Consider the following 19053-nt stretch of genomic DNA (forward strand, 5'->3'; position numbering starts at 1 on the left):
ATTCATCAAAATAGGTGAGCATCTCTCTCACTGAAGTGCTTTCTGAGTCCTCCCCTCTCTTCATAAACTAGCCAATCAGGCAAGCCTTGGTCTTCATAAACTGGCCAATCAGGCAAGCCTTGGATTTCCTGGCAACAGCTCAGCAGCACAGAACCTCTTCAACTAGGCTTCCACGGGCTCCTTTCCTGTGCGTCAAGGTCCCCTGGGACTGAAGGCCCCTTGGGGATGTGCGGCAAGTCCAATAAACAGGATTTCATTTTTTGTAGCTCCTGAATCTCATCACTCCAAGGGCCACAGTGAACTGACAGAACTGCTTCTGCCTTTTGTATTGTGTTCAGTGCTTCGGGTACTGCAAACCTGAACCAAAAGAGGCGAGAGGAGTCACTCATTTAATCACGCAAACACTGAGTGCCTACTCCCTGTAAAGAATACAAGGTTACATATGACCGTGTCTGTCCTCTGGGATCTTACAATCTGGAAGGGTAGGTAGAAAACATTCAAAAACACACTGCAAGGTCGAGTTTAAGGAAAAAGGTATGAAAGAAAGGATAAAAATTCCAGGATCCAGAGAAACAGGGACATCTCGATGCTTTAATCTGATGTTCACTTTAAGATTTACTCAGAAGCTGCCATTCATCTTAGCATAAGTCTACCCCTGGATCTAGCTCTGCAATCCTTTTCTCTCTCTCTGGTCAAGTGGGCTGCCTCTGTGTTTCAGGTATCTGGTCTACCCGTCATTCATGATGGAGCATCAAGTTTCAAATACTCTGTCCCACACCGATGTACACTAATGGCAGCTTTATCAATCAAGTTTAACTGGATGTGGCAGCTGCTCATCAACCCTCCTGCTGTTCCTTTTCACCTTTAAAGCAGGGGTTTTCAATCTTGACACTACTGACATTTGAGGTCAAATAATTCTTGGTTGTGGAAGCTGTAGCTGTGGAGCTGCACCCCTGGTCTCTACCCACTAGATGCCAGTAGCACCCTACCCTTATGGTCATGACAACCAAAATGTCTCTAGACATTGTCAAATGTCCCCTGGGAGGCAAAATCACCCCTTGGTGAAATACCACTGCCTTAGAAGGAGTGAGATACAGACTAGAGGGAAGGAGGAAGCTCTGGAGTCGAGGGTGCTGAGAACGAGAGGCCAAGAGAGGTGTGATCCAACAGAGGAACGAGCAGGGGTGCTATCGAGGTGGGCGGGGTGCTGCGTTGCAGGCTCTCCCTGGGAAACTCATTTCAAATCTGAGAGCCTTCCCCATATCCCTTAGGAAGAAACTCTAATGTCTGAAGTTGGTCAGCAGAACAGAAGGCAAAGATATCTCCCCTAAAGTCTTAAAAGTCTAAGAAAAAGAGTAGCACACGCAAGAGCCAGATAAAAGAAAGGTACAAACAGTCCTGGCAAAATGCCAGGGAATGAGAGCGCCTTACCCGTTGAAAGAGATCTGGGCCAGTTTGAAGAGCTCATGGCCCATTTCCACACTGGCTGGCCCATAGCGCACCTCAACCACTTGGAGACTCCTCTGCAGATGGAGAGCTGACTTTTGCCAGTCCCCTGAAAGAAAAATCTTGTTGCAGGAAGCAAAGCAAAACAAAACAAAATACTCTTATTGGCTGAACGTTTTCAGGGTGAGGGAAGCTGAAAGGAAGGGAAAGCAGCTTTAGTTTGAAGACTAAGATAACCAACCAGTCAAGGCCAGGGTCCTGGGAAAACACACAGTGCAGACTTGTTCCTCACACTGGAAAATGCAAACACATGGCATACCTGAGGCGGCATAAGCCTGGGCCAGGTCGTCCTCGATTTCTCCTACCACGGAGTGTTCTGCTGACAGGAAACTCTCAGCAGCATACCGGCATCCCAACAACAGCTGAATGGCTTGCTCTACCAATTTAAAGGAAAATGGCTTCACTATATGGACATAAATAGGAGCTCTGGTGACATAGTGCCTAAGGCACTTGACTGCTAACCAGAAGGCTGGAGGTTCGAACCCACCAGCCATCCTCGGAAGGAAGATGGGGCAATCTACTTCTGTAGTGACAGTGCCTTGGAAACCCAAGGAGGGGTTGTTATGAGTCGGGTCTGACTCAATGGCACATAACAACAACAATAACAACAACAACACAGACATAAATACAATCACATAAAAGAGGACCAAGGTCTCAAATTCTACCCCAGTTGCGCTGAATTTGAGAACCCTCCTTGGTCTCCGTGGATTGGTGACAATCCACAATGCTGCATTTCTTTGTTCCAATAAAGCTGTTGTTCTCTTATTTCTCTGTGTTCATTTTCAAGTGAAAAAGGTGCTAGGTGAGGTCTCCCCACTGTTGACTGTGGATTTGCAACTTTAGCTTTCAAATACAGCCAGTTCTACGTTCCACTTAGGGTCATTATTTCTCTTGACTCTGAAATCTAAGCTAAAGGTGAACTTTCCTAACGTCAATGATTTCCATGAATCAAGCTCGAAGGCAGAATTTTCATAGGTAATGAGGAGTTCCCTTAACTTGCTCTCAAAAAAAAGCAGGATACTCATATCCACTGGGTACAGGCCCCACCGTCCTCTGCACTGGCTCTGATGGGGCAGATCGACCTCTCCAGGAAGTTATGTCATTAGGCCCTGGAATTAAAATAAATGGCATTGAACTTGTGGAACCGCAATAAGCACACAGATGTCACAGATAACCCTTTAGCTGTGGTGGGACACTTCAAGTAGCTATGTGATGCATAAGAGAACAACAGCTTAATCAGCCGGCCAAAATGAGCTGGTCTGCATCTCACTGGACTACACAGCCATCTTGTGGCTGGCATGGGGATAATTCAGTTCAATTTTTCATCACTGAGTACCCTGGAGTCCAAGGTGATCTCAGAATGAATAAATGGGAAGGGGGCTGAAGGACCAAAGCAGGGAGCCAGTCTCACCTAGTTTACCATTTCTGAGAAGCTCCTGGGCCATCCCAACCTGCTGCTGAAGGTCCCGTAACCGAGAGACTAGGTGATCCCTGCTGACTGATTCCGTACAAGATGTGTTGCCACAGCTCAGCACATCGTCTCCCTGTGGAAGTCAGTTTTATCTTTACTCCTACACCTGCGTCAGTTATCAACAGTGCATTTGCTTACATTACAGGACTATGCCACAGCTTCTGACCCTATTGGGGAAAGAGACTCTTGTAATACATCATGACTAAAGCCTGACTCAATGTGGTTTGACAGCAATGATCCTAATGAAAGCACTAGCTGGATCCCATACTGAGATTTAATTTTCAGGACCAAACTGGTAGTTTCCAGTTTCTTTCCATCTCTACACCCCCTCTCTTATCTCTCTTTGGGGCCACGATTTTGGATGACAGACATATTTCTAGTGGTTATGAAAAAGCCATAAGAAAACCAATAGAAAAAGGTACTGGGTGAGGCCTCCTCGTACATGACCTTGGATTTGCAACTTAAGTATTCTAACACAATCGGTTCTAATTCCAGTTAGGGTTTACCCAACAAGAATACTGCATCATCTGGCAGAGGAGAAACTCTCTGAGGTGGGCAGCTGCTGGTTTTAGATGCCCTCATTCACAAAAGCAATTGATTTCTCCTGAGAATCTTCCCCCCCATACACAGTCAGTGCCCTGTAGCTGAGGGCATGGACATACGTCTCAGATTAGCTCATTACTCTATCCCAAATGCCTGGAAGAAAACTATGTGACTGTGATTTTTCCTCCAGCCAGATACTAGGTCAGTGGAATGCAATAAAATTTTTGCCCAGACTGCTGGAAGAGAGTGGCACATGTTTTTATCTTCCTGGACAGGAAGGATATGAGGGGAGAGCGGCTGGCAGCCATTTTGCCTTAAGAAGGAAGTCTGTCTGAGGATGGGGCTAACACAGAGAAAAGGGAGCTGAGAGAGGCAGAGAGAAAAACTGGGTCCTGGTGACCTTAACTGAGCCTCTGGATCGGGCAGTATCTGAAGCAGCCCGACCCCGGGACTTTCTACTGACTCCCTTGAGCCAAGAAATTCCCAATTCAAGCCCCCCCCTAAGTTCAGGTGGGATTTATCTGCCATTTGCATGTGAAAGATGAGTACATCCAGTCTTTCCCTGCTATTCCTTTGGAAGGGTAATCAGGCTGAAAGGAGGGAGTATCAATGCTCTGCACCTGTAAGCGCCAACAGACTCCCCCTAAAGATTCATGCCCTTTGCTCTGGCTAACTGACTTCCGGGAAATGTAGAGAAGAGCCAGGAGCACAGACTCACCTGCATGACGGCTCCGCAACCGTTACAACAGAACGCTTCCCACCTGCGCTCTGCAGTGGTTCTGGGCTCCTCACTTTGACAAGTGGGACAGCTGCATTCAAAGAAATACTGACACCTCAGCTTCTGTTGCCTTTCAGCGACACCCATCCGGCTCTTGTGAGGCCCTGCAGGGAGATCCTCAGATATGTAAAGCGAGAGAGAGTCAAACAATACTTAGAATAAACAAATAAAAATCCACTTAGCAGAGGGTGCAATTATTCATTGTGTGACAGGTACTTTCTCTTTAGGCAAACGTTTGTGGACCCCAAACCAGGTGCTGTCAAGTCAATTCGGATTCACGGAGACCAACGTGTGTGGCTGATTTTTTGCAAGTAGCTCACCAGGGCTTTTCTTCCAAGGTACCTCTGGGTGGACGCAAATTTCCAGCCTTAAGATTAGCAGCTTCGTGCATTGACTGTTTATACCACCCAGGGCCTCTGGGGAAGGAGACAGAGCTTCCCAGTTGCTGGGACAGGAAAACAAACAAGCAAGCAAACAAACTCAAGGTGTTCTAACTATTTCTAGAAAGATTCATCAAAATAGGTGAGCATCTCTCTCACTGAAGTGCTTTCTGAGTCCTCCCCTCTCTTCATAAACTAGCCAATCAGGCAAGCCTTGGATTTCCTGGCGACAGCTCAGCAACACAGAACCTCTTCAACTAGGCTTCCACGGGCTCCTTTCCTGTGCGTCAAGGTCCCCTGGGAACCCTATCCTAAAGGCCCCCCGGGGATGTGTTATTTCAGAGTAACAACAACAATGAAAAAACCACTGTCATTGAGTTGTTTCCAACTCATAGTGACTGCCACTTGGTTTCTAAGGCTGTAAATCTTTATTGTCTCGTCTCTCTTCCGTGAACTTGGTTAACAGCCAAATGCTTTAAACACTATACCACCAGAGCTCCTTATTTTCACAACAGGAAATTTCCTTGGAATTAAGCAGTGAGGCACATGATAAACCAAACAAACCAAACTCACTGCCGCTGGGTTGGTTCTGACTCAGTTACCCCCTTTGGGTTTCTGAGGTGGTAAATCTTTATAGAAGTAGACTGCCCAGTCTTCCTTCTGTGGAGTGGCTGGTGGGTTTGAACTGGCAACTTTCTGGTTAGCTGTCAAATGCCTTAGGCACTATGCCACCAGAGTTCCTTGAGATACATGACAGCTAGGCACAAAAGTTCGCACAAAGTGCCCTAGTAAGGAGGCCTTTTTCTGTGTGTGTGTGTGCATGAGTACGCACTGCTTCTTCCAGGAAATAAATGTAAGGCACCTGTACAGTTGCTTGTTCTTGTTTTCCAACCCTGTCCTTTTCTGCCGCAAAAGGGCAGGATGGTAAGGAGGAAGCATGGCTCACCATAGCAGTGGAGAATCTCTTGCCCTTTTCCAATCTGTTGTGATGCCCGAATGGTGGCGACAGTGCTAACAAAGGACACGCTGGTGTTGGGGCTGCAGGAATGGTTCAGGAGGCTGACAACAGGGAAGATGCCTGTGGCAAGACGTACCTGCCTGCTGTTGGTGACGATATTCTCTTTAGATCCTGAAAGTGCTAGAGGAAAAGGGAAAATGTGTCCGGATATTAGTGCTGGCCTCGCCATCCATTTCTCAGAAGCTGAGCTGGGAAATTGGGCCTGAAGCCCATCTGAGTCACAGTTCCATAGCCAGATCCAATTTAAATCAGATGGAACATGACTCACAGCAATCTCTGGTCCCCAGGAAGCAAAGTGAATGAACACATAAAAAATCCACCCAGATCCTGGAACCTAACCCTTGTGTCTCACCAACACAAAAAATCCAAAGATTAGGATTTATACAAAATAATAAAAAAGGAATTATCAGTAGGGTGCTTTCCAGCCAGTCAGTTTATAATGTTCATGAGGACACAGAGACCAAAGTACCTGTTGAGGTTATTTCCCAAAGACTTTCACAGTTCAAGTCCATTTGTTTAACTCGTCTTTAAAAACCCCACATTCTTCCTGCTTGCCTGGCCTTTCTGCTCCTCATCCCACCTTCCTGGGGTATCAGTCAGCAATGCTTCTACTGAAAACAACTGTCTGCACTGGCTCTATTCAAGACAGGCTCATGTCCCAAACAACCTCTTCTTTTTTTCTTGATTATTGTGATTTGGGTGAAAATTTACAGAGTAAAATTCACTTTCCATACAGCAGTTCACAGATACTTTGTCTCATGACATTGACTACAATTTACCCCAGTGCAACAGCTCTCCTCCCACTTCTTCCAGATAGTTACCTCTTCCCTGTGTCCATCCCTCCATGCACTCCTGCCCCCTGAGCTGTTTCCCTGTGCAGACACAGCCCTTCTTTCTCCCATGACTGTTCTCTCCAAGGAGTGTATCTACCTCAGGTGTATGTTCAACTCATATGCCTCTCTCTTCTTTGGCTGGAAGCCACAGGTGTAGGTTCAGTTCCAGACCTGAAGGGCAGCTAGGTTACACCAGGCTCTATGAGATCAGCAAACCTGGTCTCCCCTTTTAATTTTTCCAAATGATTTTGAATTTTGTTCCACATTGTTCTCCCTCTCTATCCAGGATCTCCTATGTAGATCCCCGAGTGGTTGACAGTGGTAGCCAGGCCCATCTAATTCTGGTCTCATAGTCGTATAGGCTGAGGATGGCATAGTGTACCAGTCGCTAGGACTAATTGTTTTCATGAATCTTTGGTTTTCTTCATTCTTCTTTGCTCTGGACGAGGAGAGACCCATTGTTGCATCTAGATGGCTGCCTGCAAGCTTTTAAGATCCCAGACGCTACTCGCCAAAGTAGGAGGTGAAACAATGTTTTGTGTAGTATGTTATGCCAGTTGAGCTTGATGTTCCCTGTGACTATGGTCCCAAGCCCACAGGTTCAACTCCTCGTTCCCTCTGGGTAGCTGGCTGTGACCAAGAAGTGACTACAACTTTGTCCCTTGTCAGCTCTACTATACACCTGAGATTTCTTACAGAACATACACTTGTAGAACCATTGTCTGCCAACCCTAAACATAGTCTTGGGTAACAATCTCTTTTTCGAAACACAATTAACCAGTAACTTAACTACATGACTGAAAATTAGGATGGAAGGTAGGAAGGAAAATGTCTCTAAGCAGTGAGGCTGTTTCTGTACCAAAGCTCATACATTTTTACTCATATGAATTTCCTGTTCTCTCAGGCAGTGTGATTTCCTCTTATTTTAGACACAGTTCTCACTAGCTTGGTTATTCAGTTTCTCAGGCCATTAATAGTCCAGAAGAAGAGAATTAATGAGGAGGATACCAAACCAAAACAAATCAAACCCACTGCCATAGAGTCAATTCCGACTCATAGTGACCTCTACTGCATTTCCAAGACTGTAAATCTTTATGGAAGTAGACTGACTCCTCCTTCCTCCTGTAGAGCGGCTGGTGGGTTTAAACCACTGACCTTCTGATTAGCAGCCAAATACCTTATCCATTATGCCACCAGAGCTCCTGTGTAAGGAGAGAATGTATAAAAGCCAGGTTTTCTGACAAGGGCAAGAGTGAAGAAAGAGGATGAAAATTTACACAAGAAGAAAAGCCTGAGGACAAAGAAATACACTAGTACCTCAATGGTAACATTTTGCTTAACCATATATTCCTAGACTGGCAGCATAAGTACATGGGCTTTTGCAATAGCTGTATGGTTGGTTTCCAGGACTACGCATAGCGTAGATATCCGTGGCATCCAGAAAGGCTTCAATTATGCCTGGTAGTCTTGGTTTAAGTATGAGGAAATAATATTTCCAACAAGACTGGTTGAAATACAAAAGATATTGGTACTTAAAGGGAAGCCTTCAATTGTCTGAAAAATTTGTTTATACAGAACAACTAATTTTCTGTATCAGGTAATTGTGGTACCTTGTGGTACCACTGTATGTATGCCAGGAATTGCAAAACAACACTCACTAAAGAAATAAGCAGTCTAGGTACAAATGTAATGAATAAAGAAAATATCATGAGTCATCATGTGAAAGTGCTCTATAATAAATATACAAATAATGTTGTCTCCTTGCAGATAATTCTCTTATCTGTTGCTATGGAAGACAAGAACAGAGTAAGTAAACAAAATTCACAAAGACTCCAAATGACTCAATTTTAGTCAACAATTCTACAAATTATATTAAAATCTTTCATCAGCGCTTCTCCTAAATGCGTAACTTATTCTAGTTTCACCTCTTTTTCCTTGTCCAAAGCCCACCTTCTGGAGCATGTGCTAATGAGCAATGAAAATGCTAAAAGGTAGGCAGCAGGAAGGAGCAGTACAGGGCATGAACAATCTGCTGTCTGAATAATCAGTCTGCGCATAATTAAAAGTTGACTTGCATTCCCAACTCCTGGTAACTGGCAATCTATCTCAGAACAGTTGCGAAAATTTTCCCAGAAAAAAAATTATCACAATACAGTGAGTAATGTCAGCTTCGTGAATTATTTATAGATTATCCCTGAACAGAAGTAGGCCCAGAAATTGAGTGGGGTGAGTATTTATGTTAGAGTTGAGTGTGTCTCCATTTCTAAAAAATGAGGTATTGATTTTGAAAACTTACTCAATAGCTTGCATTAGTCATCTATTAGTAGAGATAACAAAAAGTGAGAATATGTATGTGCCTTATCAATTAAATTTAGCAGGTGACATTTTGGTATGTATGTATGTATGTATGTATGTATGTGTGTGTGTATATAAAACAGAATTAGCAACATTCACTTTTGATTATTTTACCAAAAGTATACCTTGCTAATATTCCTTTTGCAATTTAAATGGGACTCAAGGAAAAAGATTCATTCACAATACTTCCAGAACACACTAATCCATATACACACACACATATATATATATAAACCCAACCCACCGCCATTCAGGTGATGCCAACTCATAGTGACCCCCATTGGGTTTCCAAGGCAGTAAATCTTTACGGAAGTAGATTGCCTGGTCTTCCTTCTGGAGGGCAGCTGGTGAGTTTAACGGTCAACCTTCTGATCAAAAGTCAAATGTCTTAGTCCCTGTGCCACCAGAGCTCCTTATTCTTAAATATTCTGCAAAATGAGAAATTTGTGTGCATGTCAAGTAATCAAGGACCCAAACCAAAGGTGCATTCCTTGGTTGGCTGGTGAAAAGTGAAAGCAAAGGGCATGCATTGACTAAGTCTACAGACACATTAAATTTGATTTAGCCTTGTAGACAAGAATCCAGATACATTACAAAGGTGTCATTCCTACTGGGATAGAGTCACACATATTTTAAGATCTAGAATGTCATCAAGTGGCCAGTTCTACCCCTTGAGGTAAGTAACCAGAGAGAGGTTTCTGAGTAACTTTGACTAAATAAGATTTATACCAAGGTAATAATGTACATTTTTATAGGTTTTTGTTCAATTCTATCCTATTTAACACTTTAATCCTTCTTCTGTGCTCCTAATGAAACAGATGCTAATGAAATTCAATGAGAACACTAAATTGGGAGGTGTTGGAAACCCAAAGAAATAATAAAAAGGGATATAACAAGATTAGAAACATGAGCAGACTAAAACAAAATTAGACTGAATTCAAAAACGAAAGTGAACATTGCCAGTGGGTGTGTAACTGGTACAACTTTCTTGGAGGGCAATTTTGCAAAATGTATCAAGTGCCTAAAAAATGTTTATAGCATTTAAATTGTTTTTATTATTTAAAAAATGAATTAAGGGAAATACATGATAGAAAAAATTTAAAAACTGAAAATTATAGAGAAAATAGCTGCTGTCTGTAATCTCATCAGCTTGGTATAACATTTTGGGGTATTTCCTTGCAGTCTTCTTTCTATGCTTATATATGGAATTTTAAAAAATTATTTAATTCTTTCATTAACACTTTAAGTCGTAATTCCAGAACACACAAGACAGCTAATAACTGATCCAAATGAAATCTTCATTACATTTTGTCCATACACTTACTATTCTCAAAAGACCAATCAGGTTGATATTTAATCTTTCCCACCCTAAGATGACTCTAATTCACAGGATTCATATAAGGCATCCATCTTAAGCATGTGGTGAATTGCAGATGTGAGCTTAACTACATATCTAAACAGTCATGTGACACTGTCACTCTGCCAGCTGCTGTGTTGAGGGCTTTACAGATACTGTCTGTTAATCTATGAGCCCTATATTTGGAATACTATTACATTATATAGGAGCTCTGGTAGCATAGTGCCTAAGGCACTTGACTGCTAAGCAGAAGGCTGGCGGTTCAAACCCACCAGCCACTCCTCGAAAGGAAGGTTGGGCAATCTACTTCCATAGTGATACTGCCTCGGAAACCCAAGGAGGGGTCGCTATGAGTCAGGTCTGACATAACAACAACAACTACATTATATAAGGAGCCCTGATGGTACAACAGTTAAGCACTCAGCTACTAAATGAAAGGTGGGCAGTTCTGAACCCATCAGCTGCTCCATGGGAGAAAAGACTTGGCAATCTGCTCCCATTAAGATTTCTTTTTTTGGCTTTAACAAAAAATATTATTCTCTCCTGGTGTAGGAGGCTGTGAGTGTGAATTCAGGGCACCAAGTACCAGGGGAGGCTTTCTCTCTGTGTCAGTCCAGGGGAAGGTCCTTGTGATCAGTCTCTCCCCCGGGTCTATTATATATGGAATTTTTAACTTAATTTGCAGCACGGTACACTTTTGTATCTTTTCACTTAATGTATCATGAACGTTTCTATCAAATCCATTTGTTAACAACTTCATTCTACTACATACTGCGATGAACAGCCTTACACAACACTATGCAAATTCCTAATTATTTCTTTAGGATAAATACTGGAAGTGGAACTACAACAGGGGTAAAAGGGTACATTCCTGGAAGGCGAATCAGAGGGTTAAAAGAGAAGTATATTTGAAAGCTCTTTGGTGTATTATTCTGCTCTCCAGAAAGGTGGTATAGGAAAATGCATGTTATGAAAAGTGGCCATTTTCTTTACATCCTAGCCTATAATGCTTTTTAAACATACACACACACACACACACACGCGCGCACACACACCTTTGCCAATGTGACAGACAAATAATGGTATCTTGTTTTAATTACTAAAGAGAAGTTGTTGTTGTTATTTGCCATCGAGTTGGCCCCGACTCATAGCGACCCCTCCTTGGGTTTCCGAGGCAGTATCACTACGGAAGTAGGAATGCCCAACCTTCCTTCCGAGGAGTGGCTAGACATCTTTTTACTTGCCATTTATAATACTACTTTGGTAAAGTACTTATGTATATTTTAACACTTTATTTAGGTATAGCTACATATCTTAAAATTTACCCATTTTAAGTGTACAATTCACTGATTTTCAGTAAACTGTTCATAGTTATGCAACCATCGCCACAATCTAGTTTTAGAACATTTACAACTACTTTTGAAAGTTGATTTTAAGAGCCATAGAAAATTTCCCTCATTTTGTCATCCACATTTTAATTTTGGTTATGGATGCTTTTTGAGGAGGAGGGTTAAAATAAGAATCATTTTATTTGCTCACAATTATGTGGATCGGTCATTTTGGCTGGGCTCAACTGAGTGGTTTTTCTGCTGGTCTTGCTCGGGATCACACGTGACTGCACTGTTAATGAAGAAAAATAAAAAACATGTACTGTTTAAAGTAAAATGTAAAGAGGTGTATTAAGACTTGGTGTGACTTAACCTGGAAGCTGTGTGGGAACAAGAAGTGAAACCAAGTAGTCCGAGGCAGAACAGCTACAAACACATTTCATAGGATTATCAGTAACTTCAGTTTACAATATTTTTATTGGAAAGGTGGGACATTTTCAAACGGGGCTTTGCTAGAATTGGTTTACATTGCAGTAATTGCAAAAGTATGAGCTCTTTGTTGGAGGCCTTTCAGAGTAGTCATCAGTTTGTCACAAGATGTCCTTTCCCAAGTCACCAGATGTGAAATGTTATGACAGTCCCTAGGCCTTGTGCCTGGCATAGGCTTGTGCAGGAAATTTCTGATAAGGGTCTTGTTTTCAAGAGTAATCTTTCCACATCTGTGCATGACCACAAAGAAAAATATTTCTTTAGCTGCATGATCAAGTTTGTTTAAAGGTCAGTAAGCATTAGGGAAATAACTTAAAGAACTTAAAATGGAGTCTACACTGATGTCAAGACTAAAGATGGAGTTAGGGCTTTAGCTGGAGACCACAGCCTTCAACAAACCAAAATGCCTCAGAATTCAGGCTCTCATACAGCGTTCATCTGGTGTCTCAACTGGGGCTGGATGGTCCAAGACAGTCTTACCCACATGGCTGTTGGCTGCTAGATGGGCCCCTCTCTCCACATGGTTTTTTATCTTCAAAGAGACTAGCCTAGGTTTGTTCACAGGACCACAGCAGCATTCCAAGAGGGTGACTACAGAAGCTGCAATACTTCTTAACACTTAAACTTAAAAGTCATAAAATCTCACTTCCGATGAGAAAGCCATAAAATAGCCCAGTCTCAAGGGGAGGTAATAGACTTTATCTCTTAATGGTAGAAAAAGGAACAGTTAGTTGCAAAGGGCAAACATACAAAGATGGGAGATGACTGTGGCCATCTCTGCAAACAATATACCCCAGAGATCTGGAGGCTCATTCAGTCTTCTATCATGCAGATGAGAATAGTGATACCTCCTCTATCATGCAGATGAGAATACTGATACCGACAGAGTGGGACTTACAAGTAAGTGACCTGACAAGAGGTCATTCAGTTAGTGGCACATTCTGAATGGGAACCCAGATATTCTGTCTCCCAGTCCAATGTTCTCATTCCTTCAAGGACTTCTTACCGGGATCCTCTATGTTTTTTACCCAATTTGATGTTTTTGATACTTGGTATTTAGGTAGTCAGGTAGCTTTTAATTACCTAAATTTGGCATTATATACTTTAAAAAACATCTCCCACTGTAAGACTATATAAATTTTTTTAAAAAATTACTTTTTTTCCCTAGGTATTTTATGGTTTAATTTTTAAGTACTTAACTTTGTAAATGTACATGTGGAATCTGAACACAGATCAAGAGGCAGAACAAGGGGATAGTGCATGGTCTAAATTCAGAAAGGTGTGTGTCAAGGCTGCATCCTTTTACCATACTCATTTCATCTATGTGCTGAGCTGGACAATGAATAAGGCACGCTGAAGACCTGATGCCTCTGAATTATGGTGTTGGTGAAGAATACGGAATATTATGGATTGCCAGAAGAACAAACAAATAAACCAAGAAGCTGGATTACATAAAGAAGAATGTGGCTTTGGGATTGGAAGAAGATTCATTAACCACCTGTGATATACAGAGACACAACCTTGTTTGCTGAAAGTGAAGAGGACTTGAAACACTAATGAAGATCAAAGAGTAGAGCCTTCAGTATGGATTATACCTCAACAAAATGAAAACAAAAATCCTTGCAAATGGACCTATAAGTAACATCATGATAAATGGAGAAAAGATTGAAGTTGGCAAGGATTTCATTTTACTTGGATCCACAATCAATGTCCATGGAAGCAGAAATTAAGAAATTAAACAATGAAGTATTGCATCGGGCAACTCTGTGGCAAGAGATCTCTTTAACATGTTAAAAAGCATGTCAGTTTGAGGACTAGTGAGCCTGACCCAAGTCACAGTGTTTTCAATTGCCTCATATGGATGCAAAAGCTGGACAATGAATAAGGCAGGCTGAAGAACTGATGCCTCTGAATGATGGTGTTGGTGAAGAATATTTAATATATTATGGATTGCCAGAAGAACAAATTTGTCTTGGAAGAAGTACAGTTAAGATGTTCCTTAGATACCAAGACTTCATCTCATGTACTTTGGTCATGTTATCAGGTCTGGAGAAGTAGATAGTTGGTGAAAAAGGAAGACCCTTAACAAGATGGACTGACCAGTTTCTTCCACAATGGTCTGAAGCTAGCAACAATGGTGAGGATGGTGGAGGACTGGCAGTGTTCTGCTGCAGAGGGTCACTTTGAGTTGAAATCCACTTGACTGCACCAAACACCACCACTATATAATGAAACCTGGTAATACCAAGCCATTTCTTTACTTTCTTCTTCTTCTTTTTTTTTTTTTTCCCAACAGGCTATTCTTAACCACTTATTCAGGGTCAACTTTAGTATCACTGTCAAGTTCCAAGCAAAATTCAATTCTCATTTTGTTTGAAATAGCACTAAACTTAGTAGGTTAATGTGGGGAAAATGTCATTTTTTACAGTTTTCAATCTTCCATGTAAGAACACGGCATATCTCTGCATTTATTCAAGGCTTCCTTTATATCCATCCAAATTAAAATACTTTTGCTTTCCTGGAAGAAACTCTACATGGTCATATATTAGTATCACTTTAATCAATTGCTGGATGTGATATGGCAGTGATTTAGTCAGGATTTCTACATCTATTTTCACAAGTGAGTTTGGTCTATGTAGTTTTTATTCTTGGCTTTGTAAAATGATTAAGAAAGAATCCTAGTTTTTTCCATGTTCTGGAACAGGTTATTGTAGTATAGAAACTATCTGGTCCTTAAAAATTTTAAAGAACTCACACAGAAAATAATAAACTTTGCTTATTTTTATGGAATTGTTTTGATAAGTTTTTCAATTTCTTCCACAATTACTGGTTTTTTGAAGTGCTTTCTGCCTTCTGGGGAAATTTATATTTTCTAAAAAGTTGTCAACTTAATATTTCCAAAATTTAATAGTCAAAAATTACATGAAATATTTTCATAAAATCTAAAAATGAATTTGTATTATTGGTTATATGTTCTTCATCATTCCTAATTTTGTGTTTGTTTTTTTTTACCATAGATTTCTTAATAAAGTCAGCCATGAGTTGACAAACTATAGCCAGTAGGCTAAATTCTGCCTGACACTGTTTTTGTATAGTCTATAGGCTAAGTATGGTTTTTCCATTTTCAAATGGTTGAAAAAATATAAGTAATATTTATAACCCATGAAAAATTATAAGAAGTTCAAATATCAGTGTCCATAAATCCTGTTGTACTGGAACCTACTATGCTTGTTTGTGGATTGTGTGAGGCTGCTTTTGTAAAACAGCAGAGTTGAATAACTGTAAAAAGAGACCATCTGGCCTGCAAAGCCAAAAATATTTACTATCTGTTGCTGTACAGAAAAAAATTTGCGGACCTCTGATCTGTAGGATACAGATACAAGCTTTGATATATTTATCTTCTAAGTCTCTAGCTTATTATGTTACCTTGGTTTCTAGATCCTTACTTTTCAATATATTTGATCAATCAAAATCAACCTCACTCACTGCCGTCCACTTGATTCAACTCATAGTGACCCCTCCTTGGGTTCTGAGGTAGTATCTGAGGCAATCTATGGAAGTAGATTGCCCAGTCTTCCTTCTGAGAAAATCAAACAGGTATATTAAAATTTCTCAGGACTATGGAGTTTCTATGTGTCATCTGTATATTGCAGATTATTAATGATTCTTTTTCCAAGCCTGATGCCACATTCTTCTTCACGTAGCCCAGCTTCTCGGATTATTTTCTCAGCATACAGATTGAATAAGTATGGTGAAAATATATAACCCTGATGCATACCCTTCTTGATTTTAAATCATGAAGGATCCCCTTGTCCTGCCTGAACAACTGCCTCTTGGTCTATGTACACATTTCACATGAGCACAATTAAGTATTCTAGAATCCCCCCTTTTTTTGTGATGTTATTCATAATTTGCTATGATCTACATAGTCAAATCACTTTACGTAGTCATAAAACACAGCTAAACACCTTTGTGGTATTCTCTGCCTTCAGCCAAGACCCATATGACATCAAGCAATGATGTCCCTCATTCCACGTCCTCTTCTGAATCTTTTGTTCCTGGCAGTGCCCTGTTGACATACTGTGGCAACTGTTCTTGAATTGTCTGCACCAAAACTTTACTTGTATGTGATTTAATGATATTGTTCAATAATTTCTGCATTCTTTTGGATCACCTTTCCTTGGAATGGGCACAAATATGGATCTCTTCTGGTTAGTTGGCTAGGCAGCTGTCTTCCAAATTTCTTGGCATAGACGAGTGAGCACTTCCAGTACTGCATCCATTTGCTGAAAGATCTCTATGGGTATTCCGTCAGCTCCTAGAGCCGTGGTTTTCACCAATGCCTTCAGTGCAATCTGGACTTCATCCTTCAAGTTCTTGATCATATGCTACCTCCTGAAATGGCTGAACATCAAACAATTCTGTTTGGTACAGTGACTCTGAGTATTCCTTCCATCTTCCTTTGATGCTTCCTGTGCATTCAATATCTTGATCATAGAATCCTTCAATATTGAAACTTGAGGCCTGAATTTTTCTTGTTCTTTCATCTTGAGAAATTCTGAGCATGCTCTTCCCTTTTGGTTTTATAACTTCAGGTTTTTCTAAATTTCATTATAATACTTTATCTTCTCAAGCTGCCCTTTGAAATCTACTGTTCAGCTCTTTTAATCATTTTTTTTTTCCATTCATTTTAGCTATTCCATGTTTAAGAGCAAGTTTCAGAGTTTCTTCTGGCATCCTTTTTTTTCTTCTTCCTTCCCTGTCATTTTAACGACCTTTTGCTTTCTTCATTTATGATGTCCTTGATTTCATCCTGCAACTCATCCAATCTTTAATTATTCATGTTCAATCCATCAAATCTCTTCTTCAGATGGTCTCCAAATTCAGGTGGGATATACTCAAGGTCACATACTTTGGCTTTCATGGACTTGTTTTAATTTTTTTTCACCTTCAACTTGAACTTGCATATGAGCAATTAATGGTCTTTCTCATAGTCAGCCTGTGGCCTTGTTCTGAATGATACTGAGCTTCTCTACTGTGTTGTTCCACAGATGTAGTCATTTGATTTCTGTGTATTCCATCTGGAAAGGTCCAGGTGTACAGGTATCATTTATGTTGCTGAAAAAGCTATTTCCAATGAAAGATCATTGGTCTCACAAAATTCCATCATGCGATTTCCAGTGTTGTTTCTATTATAAGGCCATATTTTCCAACCACTGATCCTTCTTTATTACCAACCTTTGCACTCCAGTCATCAGTCATTATCAATACATCTTGATAGGTTTGATCAATTTTAGACTGCAAGAGTTAGTAAAAATTTTACATTGGCATAACATACTACACAAAAACATTGTTCCACATCCTACTTTGGTGAATAGCAACTAGGATCCTATAAACTTGCAAGCGGTCACCTAGATGCAACGATGGGTCTCTCCTTGTCCAGAACAAAGAAGAATGAAGAAAACCAAAGACGTGTGGAAACAATTAGTCCAAGGGACTGGTAGACCATGCAATCCTCAGCCTATATGAGAATGAGACCAGAATAACAAGATGGTGCCCAGCTACCACCGTCAGCCACTCAGAAGGAGATCTGTGTAGGAGATCCTGGATAGGATAGAAGAACAATGTGGAACAAAACTCAAAATCATTAAAAAGAAAAAAAAAAAGAGACCAAGTTTGCTGGTCTGATAGAGCCTGGTGAAACCCCTGGGCTTATGGCCCCTAGCTGTCCATCAGGTCTGGAGTTGAACCCACTCCTGTGGCTTCCAGCCAAATAACAGACAGGTATACAGGATGAACATTTACATCAGGTAGATAAACTCCTTGGAGAGATCAATCATGGGAGAACAGAAGGGCAGTATGCACAGGGAGACAGCTTGTGGGGCAGAAGTGCATTGAGAGGGAAGGACACAGGGAAAAGGTAACTAAGGGGAGGAAGTGGGAAGAGAGCTGTTACATTGTGGGGAATTGCAGTCAATGTCATGACACAAAATGTGTATGACCTGCTGTATGGAAAATGAATTTGCTCTGTTAACTTTCACCCAAATCAAAATAAAAATTAAAAAAACAAAGTGTTAGTAAAAACTTTAAATGTCTTCATCTTTGGCATTAATGGCTGGTACAGAAGTAATAGTCACATTAACTGGCTGTCCTTGTAGGTGTATGATCCTAACACTGACAGCGCTACACTTCAGGACAGATCTTGAAATGTCTTTTTAACGATGAATGCGACACCATTCCTCTTCAATTTGTCATTCCTAGCAAAAACCATATGATTGTCTGATTCACAATGGTCAATAACATTAATTAAGCTGCAACATGCAGATGACACAACTTTGCTTGCTGAAAGTGAAGAGGACTTGAAGCACTCACTGATGAAGATCAAAGACTACAGCTTTCAGTATAGATTACATTTTAACATAAAACAAAAATCCTCACAACTGGACCAATAAGCAATATCATGATAAATGGAGAAAAGACTGAAGTTGCCAAGGATTTCATTTTACTTGGATTCATAATCAATACCCATGGAAGCAGCAGTCAAGAAATCAAGTAACACACTGCACTGGGCAAATCTGCTGCCAAAGATCTCTTTAAAGTGTTAAAAAGCAAACATATCTGTGGTGCAGTGAATTGGTTGGTATGGCCCTTCTAGTCATGGTCTTTGTGACTCCGACCAGATGACTGGGTGGGGCCATGCAAATATGAGGTGCTTGTGGCCCACCAATGGTGCTTGCTTATAAATAAGGGGCATGACAATCTTGGGGGGGCATGCAAATAATGTTATGGAACTCTAATTTGGGGACTGGTCAGTTTTGCCACCTGCTAAGTTTACAATGAGCTCTCCCAGCAACAGAAGGGGGAATCTCACTGTCATCAAGAAAGAAGAGCTAGGAGGCTTCTTCCGGCAAGATGGCAGACTAGGCAGAAGGACTGCAAAGACCCTCTTCAACAAAGAAAAGGGAAACCAATTAACACAGACACAGAAGATAATC

At 41.0% G+C, this 19053-nt stretch overlaps 1 protein-coding gene across 1 annotated transcript in view; it reads right to left on the reverse strand.

The window, feature by feature from the left end:
- Positions 1 to 158: 158 nt before the first annotated feature.
- The window catches only part of SMYD4 (SET and MYND domain containing 4), a 67068-nt gene continuing 48173 nt past the window's right edge, over positions 159 to 19053 (reverse strand). The window contains exons 5-10 of the mRNA XM_007937572.1: positions 5625 to 5807; positions 4239 to 4402; positions 2918 to 3050; positions 1766 to 1882; positions 1432 to 1555; positions 159 to 357 (exon numbers count right to left, since the gene is read on the reverse strand). Coding sequence (XP_007935763.1) covers positions 159 to 357; positions 1432 to 1555; positions 1766 to 1882; positions 2918 to 3050; positions 4239 to 4402; positions 5625 to 5807 — 920 coding nt within the window. The remainder of the gene's footprint in view (positions 358 to 1431; positions 1556 to 1765; positions 1883 to 2917; positions 3051 to 4238; positions 4403 to 5624; positions 5808 to 19053) is intronic.

The sequence above is a fragment of the Orycteropus afer genome, unplaced genomic scaffold (genome assembly GCF_000298275.1).
Source record: "Orycteropus afer afer isolate SDZICR_OR568_19922 unplaced genomic scaffold, OryAfe1.0 scaffold00042, whole genome shotgun sequence".
Lineage (NCBI taxonomy): Eukaryota > Metazoa > Chordata > Mammalia > Tubulidentata > Orycteropodidae > Orycteropus > Orycteropus afer.